The 13,073-nt window shown below is 36.3% G+C and overlaps 1 protein-coding gene across 1 annotated transcript in view; it reads left to right on the plus strand.

The window, feature by feature from the left end:
• The window catches only part of RAB28 (RAB28, member RAS oncogene family), a 125,901-nt gene that overhangs the window by 87,808 nt on the left and 25,020 nt on the right, over positions 1-13,073 (plus strand). Inside the window, exon 5 of the mRNA XM_003258490.4 lies at positions 11,860-11,963. Within this exon, the coding sequence (XP_003258538.1) occupies positions 11,860-11,963 (104 nt within the window). The remainder of the gene's footprint in view (positions 1-11,859; positions 11,964-13,073) is intronic.

Genomic DNA, 13,073 nt, shown 5'->3' on the forward strand with positions numbered 1-13,073 from the left:
TTTTTCTCAGGCAGGCTGGAATATGTGAGTAACTTGTAGATGATCACCTATTCACACATAAACTTCTTAACACATACAAAACCCTTAGGCCTAGGCCCTGCTGATTTCACTAGCTCTTGGAAGCCAGGTTCTTTCAGATGCTTTTGTACATTTTCCTTTTGAGAAGAATGTACATCCTCTGTATCCTTAAGGCTATCTGACTAATTTTTTCTCCTCCTTCAGTATGTAACTGAAGCATCACTTTCTCTGTGACATGGCTCCTATCATCCCTAAGCAGTTGTAGAAGTTTCCCATCTCTGTACTCATTATAGATTGTCTTATATAGATCTTTGTTACTCTCATGATTTCAGAATTTCATTATATAGCATCGTTTTATTTGTGTCCCTCTTAGCCTTCCCAGCTTTTAGCACAACGTAAATAGTTGGTGAGTAAATAAATGCATGGACAAACCACAATGACACTAGCTAATACTTAATGAGTATATGCCAGTCACATACAATATGTCTTGCTATATGCTAATCATTGCTTTTTGTGTATTTATTCATCTTATCCATTATAGCAGCCTTATGAGATAGGTACTATTATTGTTCTCATTTTATAGGTGAGAACACTTACTATATTTATTGTTTACAGCATTATGTTTTTAAATATGTATACATTGTGTAATGGCTAAATCAAGCTAATTAACATGTATTACCTCACATACTTATCATTTTTTTGTGGTGAAAACACTTAAAATCTATTCTCTTAGCAACATTCAAGAAAATACTTACCATTTTTTTGTGGTGAGAACACTTAAAATCTATTCCCTTAGCAACTTTCAAGAATACAGTACCTTATTATTAACAAGGGATTACAAGTGCCGGCCAGGATGTGGAGGAAAGGGAATGCTTGCACACTGTTGGAGAGTGCATTCTTTATCACTGTGCACTACTTTCTTTCCAGTCTGTAAATAACTGAAGAACTGTAACTATATTCAGCCCAAGTTTCTTCTGTATTTACCTTAATGCAAAGTCAAGAAAAGTTATTTCTTGTATGGGACAAGTTCTTGTATATAATCTATCATCTCTGGATCAGTCAAATAATAACAGAGATCATCTCTTGGGATATGAAAAAATTTTACTGTTAGGACATTTTCTTTATAAAGATATTTGATATAATGTAATTTTAATCAGAATTGTTTACTATTTAATATCATAAACTTCCTGTTACTCATCAAAATCTGTCTCTATATCCTAATATACAGGCCACTTTTTCCTAGAAGTTATCCAAGTGAATAAATTCTGAACCATCGCATAAATTTAGAGAGTTAGTGTTCCACTAGAATCAGCAGGGCCAAATGAAGGATAAAAGTGACAGCTTTAGATTCAGAATTTTTTTAAAAATTATACTTTAAGTTCTAGGGTACATGTGCACAACATACAGGTTTGTTACATAGGTATACATTTGCCATGTTGGTTTGCTGCACCTATCTCATCATTTACATTAGGAATTTCTCCTAATGCTATCCCTCCTCCAGGCCCCCACCCCCGGGCAGACCCCGGTGTGTGATGTTCCCTGCCCTGTGTCCAAGTGTTCTCATTGTTCAGTTCCCACCTATGAGTGAGAACATGCGGTGTTTGGTTTTCTGTCCTTGTGATAGTTTGCTGAGAATGATGGATTCCAGCTTCATCTGTGTCCCTGCAAAGGAAAAGAACTCATCCTTTTTTTATAGCTGCATACTATTCCATGTTGTATATGTGCCACATTTTCTTAATCCAGTCTATCATTGATGGACATTTGGGTTGGTTCCAAGTCTTTGCTATTGCTAGTAGTGCCACAATAAACATACGTGTGCATATGTCTTTATAGTAGCATGATTTATAATCTTTTGGGTATATACCCAGTAGTGGGATTACTGGGTCAAATGGTATTTCTAGTTCTAGATCCTTGAGGAATCGCCATACTGTCTTCCACAATGGTTGAACTAATTTGCATTCCCACCAACAGTGTAAAAGCATTCCTATTTCTCCACATCCTCTCCAGCATCTGTTGTTTCCTGACTTTTTAATGATTGCCATTCTAACTGGCATGAGATGGTATCTCATTATGGTTTTGATTTGCGTTTCTCTGATGACCAGTGATGATGAGCATTTTTTCATGTGTCTGTTGGCTGTGTAAATGTCTTCTTTTGAGAAGTGTCTATTCATATCCTTTGCCCACTTTTTGATGGGGTTGTTTTTTTCTTGTAAATTTGTTTAAGTTCTTTGTAGATTCTGGATATTAGCCCTTTGTCAGATGGGTAGATTGCAAAAATGTTCTCCCATTCTGTAGGTTGCCTGTTCACTCTGATGGTAGTTTCTTTTGCTGTGCAGAAGCTCTTTAGTTTAATTAGATCCCATTTGTCAATTTTGGCTTTTGTTGCCATTGCTTTTGGTGTTTTAGTCATGAAGTCCTTGCCCATGCCTATGTCCTGAATGGTATTGTCCAGGTTTTCTTCTAAGGTTTTTTATGGTTTTAGGTCTAACATGTTAAGTCTTTAATCCATCTTGAATTAATTTTTGTATAAGGTGTAAGGAAGGTATCCAGTTTCAGCTTTCTAGATATGGCTAGCCAGTTTGCCCAGCACCATTTATTAAATAGGGGATCCTTTCCCCATTGCTTGTTTTTGTTGGATTTGTCAAAGATCAGATGGTTGTAGATGTGTGGTGTTATTTCTGAGGCCTCTGTTCTGTTCCATTGATCTATCTCTCTGTTTTGGTACCAGTACCATGTTGTTTTGGTTACTGTAGTCTTGTAGTATAGTTTGAAGTCAGGTAGCTTGATGCCTCCTGCTTTGTTCTTTTTGCTTAGGATTGTCTTGGCAATGCGGGTTCTTTTTTGATTCCATATGAACTTTGAAGTAGTTTTTTGCAATTCTGTGAAGAAAGTCATTGGTAGCTTGATGGGGATGGCATTGAATCTATAAATTACCTTGGGCAATATGGCCATTTTTCATGATATTGATTCTTCCTATCCATGAGCATGGAATGTTCATCCATTTGTTTGTGTCCTCTTTTATTTCGTTGAGCAGTGGTTTGTAGTTCTCCTTGAAGAGGTCCTTCACATCCCTTGTAAGTTGGATTCCTAGGCATTTTATTCTCTTTGTAGCAATTGTGAATGGGAGTTCACTCATGATTTGGCTCTCTGTTTGTCTGTTATTGGTATATAGGAATGCTTGTGATTTTTGCACATTGATTTTGTATCCTGAGACTTTGCTGAAGTTGCTTATCAGCTAAAGCAGATTTTGGGCTGAGACGATGGGGTTTTCTAAATATACAATCATGTCATCTGCAAACAGGGACAATTTGAGTTCCTCTTTTCCTAATTGAATACCCTGTATTTCTTTCTCTTGCCTGATTGCTCGGCCAGAACTTCCAGCACTATGTTGAATAGGAGTGGTGAGAGAGAGCATCCCTGTCTTGTGCCAGTTTTCAAAGGGAATGCTTCCAGTTTTTGCCCATTCAGTATGATATTGGCTGTGGGTTTGTCATAAATAGCTCTTATTATTTTGAGATACGTTCCATCAGTACCTAGTTTATTGAGAGTTTTTTAGCATGCAGGTTGTTGAATTTTGTCAAAGGCCTTTTCTGCATCTACTGAGATAATCATGTGGTTTTGTCATTGGATCTGTTTATGTGAAGGTAGATTCAGAATTTTAATTTGTTGCTTCTGAATAAAAGTTGTAAGCCTCAATGAAATAAAAACAAAACATGGTACTAAAATATCTATGCATGTCGTGATATATGTGTTCCATTTGCCTTCAAATAATCTGAGAGTGGTGGTATGGATGAAATAGGATTGGTCATGACTTGACAATTGTTGAGGTTAAGTGATGGGTACTTCAAGAGTCATTATACTATTTACTTTTGTATAAATTTTCAATTTTCCGTTAAAGTATTTCAGAGTGGTGGATTATCAATAACTGTAGCTTTGGAAAGCTATGTTTTTTAAAATTTTGGTTAAAAAAACCACAAAATTTACCATCTTAACCATTTTAAGTATACAGTTCAGTAGTGTTACTGTAGTCATATTGTTGTGAAACAGATCTTCAGAACTTTTTCATCTTGCAAATCTGGAATTCTATAGCCATTAAAGAACAACTTCCCTTTTTCCTCTGCCTGCATCCCCTGGTAACCACCATTCTACTTCCTGTCTCTGAATTTGACTACTTTAGTTACCTCATAAGAGTGGAATCATATGATATTTGCATTTGGTGACTTGCTTATTTCACTTAACGTAATGCGCTCAAGGTTCATCCATGTTGTAGCATGTGACAAGATTTCCTTTCTTTTTAAGGCTGAATAATATTCCATTGTATATATACACTGCATTTTGTTTATCCAGTCATTCATCAGTGAACATTTGTATTACTTCCACCTCTTAGCTATTATGACTAGTGCTGTTGTAAACTTGGATGTGCAAATATCTCTTCAAGACCCTGCATTCAGTTCTTTGGGATATATACCCAGAAGATGGATTACTGGATCATACAATCGTTCTATGTTTAACTTTCTCAGAAACCCCATACAGTTTTCTGTAGCAGTTGCACCACTTTACAGTCCCACCAACAAACATTAGTGTTCCAATTTCTCCACATCTTTTTCATCCTTGTTTTTTTAAATTTAGCCACCTTAATGGTGCAGTGATATTTCTTTGTGGTTTTGATTTCCATTTCTCTGATGATATGTTATCTTTGAAGAAATATCTATTCAAGCCTTTTGCTTATTTGTAAATTGTGTTTTTTGTTGTTGTTGAGTTGTAGGTGTTCTTTATATATTCTAGATATTAACATTTTGTCAGATATATGATTTGCAAATATCTTCTGCCATTTTGTAGGTTGTCTCTTCACTCTATTGGTTATGTGCTTTGATGCACGAAAACTTTTAAGTTTGTTGTGGCCCTGTTAGTCTGTTTTTTCTTTTGTTTCTCTGCATTTGGTGTCATGTCCAAGAAATCACCACCAAGTCCAATGACCTGAAGCTTTTTCCCTGTGTTTTCTTTCCAGGAGTTTTTGGTTTTTATGTTAAGGTATTTAATTCATTTTGAGTTAATTTTTGTGTATGGTGTAAGGTAAAGGTCCAACTTCATTCTTTTACATGTGAAAATCCAGTTTTCTCAACATAATTTGTTGAAGAGATTGTCTTTTTCCCCATTGAGTTGTATTGGCCTCCTTATAGAAGATCATTTGGCCATATATGTGAGGTTTATTTCTGGGCTTTCTATTCTATTTGGAAGACAACATTTTTAACCAATAAAATGTTGCTCTTAATTAGCATTTCTTTTATGGTGTATCCGACTCTCCAAGTAAATCTTGCTGTCTGAAAGCAGAGATGTTAGAATAACACCACGTTTGTTAAAAGATCTTACAAAATACTGAATGATAGTGATGGGTGAAAATTGACACTGGGAGTTCTTGGGTTATCAAGTTTATAATTTGACCTGGGTAAAGTCAGGGAGGAAAAACGAGCAGATCCCTCAACAAGTTTTGCATTGAGTGGACAATGTCTTTAGAAGCACATATACTTTGTCTGACATTCAAAAGTGGTGGTGCTATCTTTTCAGAATTGTATTTTCATTCCAGTCAAAAGTATCCACTCCATGCAAATAAAATTTTTTTAAAATTGAAGAATCAATCATGTTGAAAACATACTTTTTTTCCTCAATTCTTCACAGATAGCTATTTTCTTCAGATTTCATTGTTGAAGGAGAATCTGGCAAATACCAAAAGATGACATGTTCAAGCCATCTGTACTTTTATCTAAATGTGTAGCAAATCTCCATACTGTATAATTACTTCTCATACTTCAGCATTGCTTTCCTTATATCTTCCAACAAAATGTGTTGACAATGAGGTATACATTTTTGTTTTTGTACTATTTTCCATGTATCACTTGAGCCATTAAATGGCAACAGAAATAACATTTCTCCAATGGTACAAGTTTTGTTAATATTTTTCCCTAATATGTAAAAATGTAAAATAGGCTTCACAATTTATAATTAAATTTAATGTAATTTTATGACTATTTGATTACATGTGAGATGACCAGAATAGGAGAGACAATTATGATGCTTAGATTTTCATTGTCTTGCTAATCATGATAACTTCCTATATTTTATTTTAAGTTCATGGATACATATGCAGGTTTGTTACATAGTTACACTTGTGCCATGAGAGTTTGTTGTACAGATTTTTTCATCACCCTGGTATTAAACCTAGTACCTGTTAGTTCTTTTTCCTGATCCTCTGTCCCCTCCCACCCTCCATCCTCTTGTAGGCCACAGTGTCTATTGTTCCCCTCTATGTGTCCATGTGTTCTCATCATTTTTCTCCTACTTATAAGTGAGAACATGTCATATTTGATTTTCTGTTCTTGCATTAGTTTGCTAAGGATAATGGTCTCCAGCTCCATCCATGTTCCCACAAAGGACATTATCTCCTTTTTTATGGCTGTATAGTATTCTGTGGTGCATATATACTGCGTTTTCTTTATCCAGTCTATCAATGACAGGTATTTAGGTTGACTCCATGTGTTTGCTATTTTGAATAGTGCTGCAAGGAACATACACTTGCAAGTGTCTTTAAGATAGAGTGATTTATATTCCTTTGGGTATATACCCAGTAATGGGGTTGCTGTGTTGAATGGTAGTTCTGTTTTAAGTACTTGAGGAATCACCACACTGTTTTCAACAATGGTTGAACTAGTTTATACTTCCACCGACAGTATGTAAGCATTCCCTTTTGTCTGCAATCTTGCCAGCACCTGTTATTTTTTGGGTTTTTTCCATTCTGACTAGTGTGTGATGGTATCTCATTGTGGTTTTGATTTGCATTTCTCTAATCATCAGTGATGTTGAGCTTTTTTTCATGTTAGTTGGATGCATGTATGTCTTCTTTTGAGAAATGTCTGTTCAGGTCCTTTGCCCACTTTTTAATTGAGCTGTTTTTTTTTCTTGTAAATTTGTTTAAATAGCTTATAGATGTTTGATATTAGATCTTTGTCAGATGCATAGTTTGCAAACTTTTCTCCCATTCTGTAGGTTGTCTGTTTACTCTGTTGATAGTTTCTTTTGCTGTGGAGAAGTTCTTTAGTTTAATTAGATCCCATTTGTAAATTTTTGTTTTTATTGCAGTTGCTTTTGGCATCCTCATCCTGAAATATCTCCCTGTTCCTATGTCCAGAATGGTTTTGCCTAGGTTGTCTTGCAGGGTTTTTTGAGTTCCTTGTGTATTCTTGATATTAATATTTTATCATAGTTTGTAAATATTTTCTTCTATTCTGCAGGTTATTTATTCACTCTGCTGATTGTTTCTTTTGCTCTGTAGAAGGTTTTTGTTTGATATAATTCTTTTTGTCTATTTTTTGATTTTGTTGTCTGTGCTTTTGAGGTCTCATCCCTAAAAATCTTTGCCCAGACCAATGTCTGTAAGCATTTCTCCTGTTTTCTTCTAGGAATTTCACAGTTTCTGGTCTTAAATTTAAGCCTTTACTCCATTTTGAGTTGATTTTTGCTTATGGTGAAAGATGAGTCTATTTTTATTCTTTCACATGTGGATGTCATCATGAGGTTAGCTGGTTATTATGCAGACTTTTTTGTGTGGTTGCTTTATAGTATCACTGGTCTGTGTACTTAAGTGTGTTTTTGGAGTGGTTGATAGTGGTCTTTCCTTTCCATATTCACTGCTTCTTTTAGGAGCTCTTGTAAGCCAGGTCTGCTAAGAATTCCCTGAGCATTTGCTTGTCTGAAAAGGATCTTATTTCTTTTTTGCTTAGTTTGGCCAGATAAGAAATTCTGGGTTGGAATTTCTTTTCTATAAGAACATTGAATATTAACCCCCAATCTCTTCTGGCCTTTAGGGTTTCTGGTAAGAGGTCTGTTAGTCTTACGGGCTTCCCTTTGTGTGTGACCTGACCTTTCTGTCTAGCTGCCTTTAACATTTTTCCTTTTATTTCAACCTTGGAGGATCTGATGATTATGTGTCTTGGGGATGGTCTTCTTGTGAAGTATCTTTCTGGGGTTCTCTGCATTTCCTGAATTTGAATGTTGGCCTCTCTAGCTAGGTTGGGGAGATTCTCATGGATGATATCTTGAAATATGTGTTCCAAGTTGTTTCCAGTCTCCCCATCTGTTTTAGGGACACCAATGGGTTGTGGATTTGTTCTCTTTACATAATCTCATATTTCTCAGAGATTTTGTTCTTTCCTTTTCATTCTTTTTCCTTTATTCTTGTCTGATTTATTTCAGGAAGCCAGTCTTCAAGTTCTGGGATTCTTTCCTAAGCTTGATCTATTCTGCTATTAATAGTTGCAATTGCATTATGAAATTACTGTAGTGTGTCTTTCAGCTCTATCAGGTCGGCTACATTCTTTTCTGTACTGGCTATTTTGTGTGTTGGCTCCTGTATCATTTGGATCTTCCTTGGATTGGGTTTCAGCATACTCCTGCATCTCAATGACCTTCATTTCTATCCATATTCTGAATTCTATTTATGTCATTTCAGCCATCTCAGTCCAGTTCAGAACCCTTGCAGGAGAAGTAGTGCTGTCATTTAGAGGAAAGAAGGTACTCTGACTTTTTGAGTTGCCAGAGTTCTTATGTTTATTCTTTCTCATCTTTGTGGGCTCATGTTCTTTCAATCTTTGATGTTGCTGATCTTCGGACTTTTTTTTCTTTTATCCTATTTGATGACCTTGAGAGTTTGATTGTGCTTTAAGGTGGGTTCAGTCAACTGGCTTCATTTCTGGAAGATTTTAGGGGGCCAAGCCTCAGCTCCCAACTCCTGGACTGCATGCTCTAAATCTGGGGGACTTGTATCCAGCCCCAGATTTGTTCTCTGACTCCTCCAGGTTAGGAACCTACTGTGCTGGTGGGACCTACATATTCCTGGACCACTGGTCATTACACTTCAATAGGTGGTACTAGCCAAAGTGTTTCGTAAGGCAGCAGCAGTGGGATTTGTCCTTGTTTGCATGTGCTAGCAGCAGCAGCAGCAGCAGCAGCATGGTGGGGTACACACTCATCAACTGCAGCAGGGTGCTAGCAGGTGCCTGCCTCCCTGCAGGCATTCACAGCAGCAGCAGAGGCAATACTGCTTTGAGGGGTACAGGGACCCTGCTGGCGACTGTGTCCATGGTGGTGCTGGTGGTGGTATTAGCATGGGGGTCGGATGCTGGCGGGTGCAGGTCTGTGCCTGCCCTCTGTGCATGATCACTCAGGTAGGGGTGGCTGCTCAGGGTAGGGGAGGTCCATTGTTCTCCCTTCCTAGTTTCACTCTTGCAGCAGTGTTGGTGCAGGGGTGGGGCTCTGGAGGTGGTGGGGTTGGCAGGGTTCACTGGGGCGAGGGAGCAGACAGGCTGGTGTGTGGCGGCAAGCACTACTTTCCACCAGTCAGATGCAGTGCACCAGTGCAGGAGTATAATGTGGGCCCCCAGTACATCCAAGACTGCACTGCAAGCAAGTATGGCCAGGCTGGGACCTCAGGAGAGGCCAGCAGACCGAGGGATGCGGAGGTTGGACTAGCCCTGTGTGATAGGCAAGACTGCCCTGCATCATTCAGGTCCGTTAGTTCCCCTAGGGCAAAAATCTCTTATGGGAGCACAGGCACGCCTTACATGGCATCAGGCAAGATGGCGTGTGCAGGGGAACTGCCCTTTATAAAACCATGAAATCTCATGAGAACTTATTTACTATCATGAGAACAGCACAGGAAAAACCGTCTCCATGATTCAGTTACCTTCTACCAGGTCCCTCCCATGACCTGTGAGGATTATGGGAGCTACATTTCCAGATGAGATTTGGATGAGGACACAGCCACCCAAGATGAGATTTGGGTGGGGACACAGCCAAACCGTATCACTACCTGCCACAATACCTGGCATATAATAGATGCTCAATAAATGTTTGTTGAATAAATCTTTTTTTTTTTTTTGATCGACCAATGGTAGTACTAGTCTTTCCATGGTTATATTTGTTAGGAAAAAAACTTTTGTTTGAGTGGTAAATGACAGATGGAGATTTGGAAGGAAGGAGAGAGAAAGAGACATAAAAAACAATAAACCATTAGAAAAAACAAATGTACACACACATTAAGTGACACAACTTTTATTTTTATTTATTTTTTAATGGATGGTGATTTCAATGGGTGGTGATTTCAGTGCGGATTTTTCCTCACGACAAGATTTGTTCTTACTCTTGTTGAATTAGAAAAGTTAGCTTCAATATTATGATAAATTGGATATATAAATGTGAGTGCTAATAGCTTAGTATTTTAGTCTTCCACAAATTGATGCCTATGGTATCTGGACATTCCTTGCCTGTACTTGTAAATAAGGAGATAGTGATGTTTAAGGAATAGCACTGTGGCCAGAAAAGCAAAAAACAAAACAAACAAAAAAACAAAACGAAAAGACCAGGTGCTGTGGCTCACGCCTGTAATTCTAGCGCTTTGGGAGGCCGAGGTGGGCGGATCATTTGAGGTCAGGAATTCAAGACCAGGCTGGCCAACATAGTGAAACCCCATCTCTACTAAAAATACAAAAAAATTAGCTGGGTGTGGTGGCAGGCGCCTGTAATCCCAGCTACTCGGGAGGCTGAGGCAGGAGAATTGCTTGAACCCAGGAGGCAGAGGTTGCAGTGAGCCGAGATCATGCCATTGCACTCCAGCCCGGGTGACAGTGCAAGACTCTGTCTCAAAAAAAAAAAAAAAAAATTCCGTATTTTCCAAGGTGAGCAATATAAATGGGGCTCAGGAATACCCCATTAGATTAAAAAAAACAAAAAAACAAAAACAAAAAAACTCCTAGCGAGAGAACCCTTGAGCCTACAAACTAAAGACTTTCAATGTAATTTTAAATAAAGTCTTTTATGTAGTATGAGTGCATTTTTTAGTTGATAATCAATTGGCACTATTATGTAGGCTTACTAGATTTGCAAATTTACAAGTTTTTTACAAGTCAGTTGGGTCCCTTCCTCAGGAAATCAGTTTAAGTTTTTTTTCCTATATTGACTCAAAGAACCTAGTTGTCCTTAAATCCTGTGAATATATTTGCCTTATAATTTGACGGCATTGAATAAACATGCTTATAGGGTCTGTAGTGTTGTAAAAAGAGAAACTGTTAAATAAAGGATCACATTTGGAAAAATAGACTGTGCTGGATAAAAGCAGTATTGGATATGAGTACTGTGCTTTGCTTTAAAGCACCTACAACTATTCAAGGAAATATATCCTTGCCCCTTACTCTCAAAATGGATTCTCTAGATGGAAAACAACTGAACTATGTCTTTGTGAAATTAAAATATGGCTATAAATTAATGTAAACACACAATGTAATATTGATCTCTTAAGCAGAAAGTTATGTATTTGTGCTAACATTCAAGCTTATAGAGATTACAGAGCTAATTGTTAAAGTAATTATTAAAGTAATTAGACTGTTTCAAGCCAAATATGCTTGGGTAAGTACAACTTGCCTTCAATTAATCACCATGCTTAAATGTACTATATTAAGTAGATCTTTGTTGAGCATCATCAGTGTGCCTGAACTTATACAGACGATAATAATAATGATAGTTCACATTTTTTTTTAGCACTTATGTGCTGGTCATTGTGCATGATACATAGATTAATTATCAAATAACTCTCTACAAAATAGGTATATTTGTTATTCCCAGTTTATAGATGTGGAAACTGAGTCATAAAGAGGTTTAATAAATTGTCCAAGATTACATAGCTAGTGTTGAAGCTGGAATATAATATTGGAAAGCAAGTCAAATTTAAACATGTTAAAAATGTTTTGATAGACTCTAATATTGAATTATTTTCTCTCTTTAACACCTTTCTAGTTGATTTGGAGCATATGCGAACAATAAAACCTGAAAAACACTTACGGTTTTGCCAGGAAAATGGTTTTAGTAGCCACTTTGTATCAGCAAAGACAGGAGACTCTGTAAGTAAAATAATGAATACTGTATATTTTAAGTGATGTTTTATTTTTATTTACTAACATTCCTAGGAAGTATACTTCCATTATTTAACCTTTGGAGCAAATTAATTCCTATTGAAAACATGAAATTCCTTAGATTAGATATAACATGTTTATTCTGGTTATATTACTTTTATAATTTTTTAACATAATTTTATGGTTATTTTTAAAAAGGGAATTAAAATGAATATAAACCACATGTAATGTCAGTAGCTAGAGATAACCACTCATTATCTCATATGATTCCATCTGGTCTCTTTTCCTGATGCTCACACTAGTGCTGCTGCCTGTGGCTAGGAGATGGCATTTGTTGAGTGCTTACTTTATTATAGACATTGTACTACTCTGATTATCACCATTTTATAGATCAGTCTTAGAGAAATTATGTAATGAGGTCCAGATTACACACCTATTAAGTGGAGGAGAGAGGATTTGTGAAGGCATATAGTGACACTCTGGGGCTCACAGTCTTAACCACAACCCTATATTTATTTTTAAAAAATAAGATTATAATATAGAAATAATTTTATATTTTACTTTTTACTTAATATTTTATTATTCCTATGTCATTTACTAATAGATTGAATAATTCATTTAATAAATGTTCAACAATTTATTCAATCTTATTGTGGAACATATAGGTTAAATTTTGAACGTAATGTTCTAATGTAAAATTTTGTCCATAAGTTTTTGATGTTTTGATTATATTCTTTAGGTAGATTCCTTGAAAGGGGATTGAAACATTGCCAAATCACCACCAGAAAGACTAAATTCATGCTATCACCAGCATTGTATGATTGCCATAACTACATCCTTTTAACATTCAGGATTTATTTAGGTATTTATTTTAAAATCTTTGTCAAATTGGTAGGCCCCCAAAAAGAAAAAAGACACTTCACTATTTAAATTTGAATTTCTTTGATTATAATTGAGGTTGAAATTTTAAAAGTTTTATTAGTTATTCACTTTCTGCTTTTTGTTATAATTTTCTATTGCATTTAGAAATTTTCTATGACCATTTTTATATTAGTGCTAATAGTCATATATCATAATTTTTTCAAATAATCTTCACTG

Source organism: Nomascus leucogenys, chromosome 20, assembly GCF_006542625.1.
Source record: "Nomascus leucogenys isolate Asia chromosome 20, Asia_NLE_v1, whole genome shotgun sequence".
In the NCBI taxonomy this organism is placed as follows: Eukaryota; Metazoa; Chordata; class Mammalia; order Primates; family Hylobatidae; genus Nomascus; species Nomascus leucogenys.